This window comes from Mirounga angustirostris, unplaced genomic scaffold (genome assembly GCF_029215605.1).
Source record: "Mirounga angustirostris isolate CCGP_5_RB_7025 unplaced genomic scaffold, mMirAng1.0.hap1 SCAF_1, whole genome shotgun sequence".
NCBI lineage: Eukaryota > Metazoa > Chordata > Mammalia > Carnivora > Phocidae > Mirounga > Mirounga angustirostris.
Genome location: NW_026991709.1, coordinates 191051011 through 191053400, shown reverse-complemented (window position 1 = coordinate 191053400; position 2390 = coordinate 191051011). Strand labels below are relative to the sequence as shown.

Sequence of the window (2390 nt, the reverse complement as noted above, 5' to 3'; positions counted from 1 at the left end):
TCTCCACTCCCCCGTAGGGACCATTCCATTAATAGCTTTACTATAAATACCTGATCATAAGACAGTCTGGCATATTCTCCTTGTTTTTTTTACATGTGGTTTAGCTCTCTTTGGAAACATGATCTCTTATCTTCACTGCTGTATTCATCAAACTTAAAGGACTAAACATTTTATTCCTGGTATAAAATGCTTTTGCAGGGGGTTGGCTGTGTGAAGTGAATCCATTCTCTCAAGACTCATGCACATAGCCACTGCAGACCAGAATCAATTTTCCACTTGAGAGGCCATGTTTCTCTGACCAATTTATCAAAGGGACTGTCCCAACCACCCTGATTCACTGGGTAGCTGCACCTACATTTTCTCTGGGTTACAGAGCTGCAGCCTAAAGGTCCTGGGAATCCCAAGGAAGGAATTAATTCCACACAGGTAATAAAATTTTGACTATAGTTTTGTTTTGTTGAAATGTTTTAAAATTGTTAATCTATACTATTAAGAATATATGTTAAATAGTAAGAATATTAACTATTAAACATAACAAAGAGACACTTGGCATTTCAATCAAACACAGAATCAATGCCAAGCAGCACAATATACGCGGCCGGGTGTGTAGACCTGCCCCCAGCCATCCACTGCCTTTGTACGCAAACTTCACTGTGTGAGTTAACTTCCCTCAACACTGTGAGCCATGGAGCTAATGCTGTAAAAGTGTGATGTAAAGGGTTTAGTTCTGGAATTGATATTTTCCTTATTTAGAATCACCTCTGGTAGGTGAATGGAAAGTCAACTATTACTGAAGCTGAAGAAATGACTTAACACTTGTGAAAACATGTTTTCTGATATTAAGTTTTATCCGGTTAGTCTCCCCAAATCTGTTTTTCACCTACATGTCAGGTAAATAAAAGTTTCAAAAGTTTCTCATATGCTTCAAAGAAACATTTCTCTTCATATTTTCTAGAAGGGCTGTATTCCAGTCAAGCAAGAGTGGTACATCAGGAAGGAGGACTGTGAAAAGACCATTTAAAAGAAAGACACATGGGGCGCCTGGGTGGCTCAGCCGGCTGAGCATCTTGATCTCAGCTCAGGTCTTGATCTTGGGGTTGTGAGTTCAAGCATTGTGTTGGACTCCACACTGGGCATAGAGCCTACTTAAAAAAAAAAAAAAAAGAATGACACAAAGATACTTGGTTCTATAATATATATATTTTGAAGTAAGTGAAGACAACACAGATTTTTTTTGAAATGTCTTTCAGATGTTTTCTTAAGTTTGTCCAATTTAGTTATCCAACTGACAAAGCAAGGCAACCCCACGCTTGATCCAGTGTTGAGTGGGTTGGTCCGTCTTTAACAACATTGCAATAACAAAGTTAGTGGAATGTCCTGTAGTGGAAAGAGTTCCTTTACGTTCACTTGTCTTGTAGAGGGGACAGGTGTAGGCATTCGACTTCACAATCTGAGACTTTTTGGCTTGGAAAAGAAAGAAATACATTCATTTGGTAAAGGGAAAACAGCCCCTGGGACTAAAAGAACAACTATTTTAGTACTAAATCTAAGATTATGATTATAATATTTGAACATTTCAGTGTTGTTATTGTTATATATTGTTATATACCATTGGTATATAATTATGGCTGTGAAACAAGACAAGTGATTTCATATGGTGCATGATTCTCGGTTTAGAGGATAGGAATCGATTCTAAGTCCTGATAACTTAGCAGGCATGAAAACACTCAAGAGGACTTGGGAGAGAAGGTAGGGAAGAAGGAATAAAATACAGCACAGGTAAAGAGGCAGATATAAAAAGAGAGGACACTGTTGCTTAGAGCCCGAATACAAGAAATGGATAAATCAGAAGAAGCGGAAGTTACTATTTGCTTTCAGCAGGTTATTACTAGGGAAGACACACCAACTCTTACCTACTCACAGAAAGAACCCACATATTATCCTTGAAAAGCCTGATATGAGCTATAAGGAGTGTTTCTAAACTAAGGCTACATTTCTCATAGTTATAATTGAACTGCATTAATAATGAAAATAATGGGTTAGGTGGTGATTGTGGATGATTTGGAAATGTTTCCATTGATAATTATCAGAGAACAAAAACACTAGAGAAGAAAGAAAAAACAAAAGAATGAGCCTCATTTGTTCAGACTCGAGGAAAAATGATGGTAGCAGAAGAAGGGAAGGAGTGAGTAGCTTTCCCAGGAGAGCAGAGTCGGCCTCCAGCCCCTGTGCCTTGCAGGTCTGTGCCTTTGGGCACCTGTCTGGCTCTTGGGCTTAGGAGTTTCCCATAGCCAGAAGACTCTAGCCACCAGCCGTGTGTTTCTGAGAGGTGTGCAAATGCATGTCAGAATCAAAATATTGATGGAAAGCCCCGGACTCTGGAAAAGTAA

General features: G+C 39.0%; 1 protein-coding gene across 1 annotated transcript in view; it reads right to left on the bottom strand.

The window, feature by feature from the left end:
* Positions 1-935: 935 nt before the first annotated feature.
* Positions 936-2390, bottom strand: part of DNAH12 (dynein axonemal heavy chain 12) — a 241211-nt gene continuing 239756 nt past the window's right edge. The window contains exon 76 of the mRNA XM_064594709.1: positions 936-1464. Within this exon, the coding sequence (XP_064450779.1) occupies positions 1274-1464 (191 nt within the window). The 3' untranslated portion in view covers positions 936-1273. The remainder of the gene's footprint in view (positions 1465-2390) is intronic.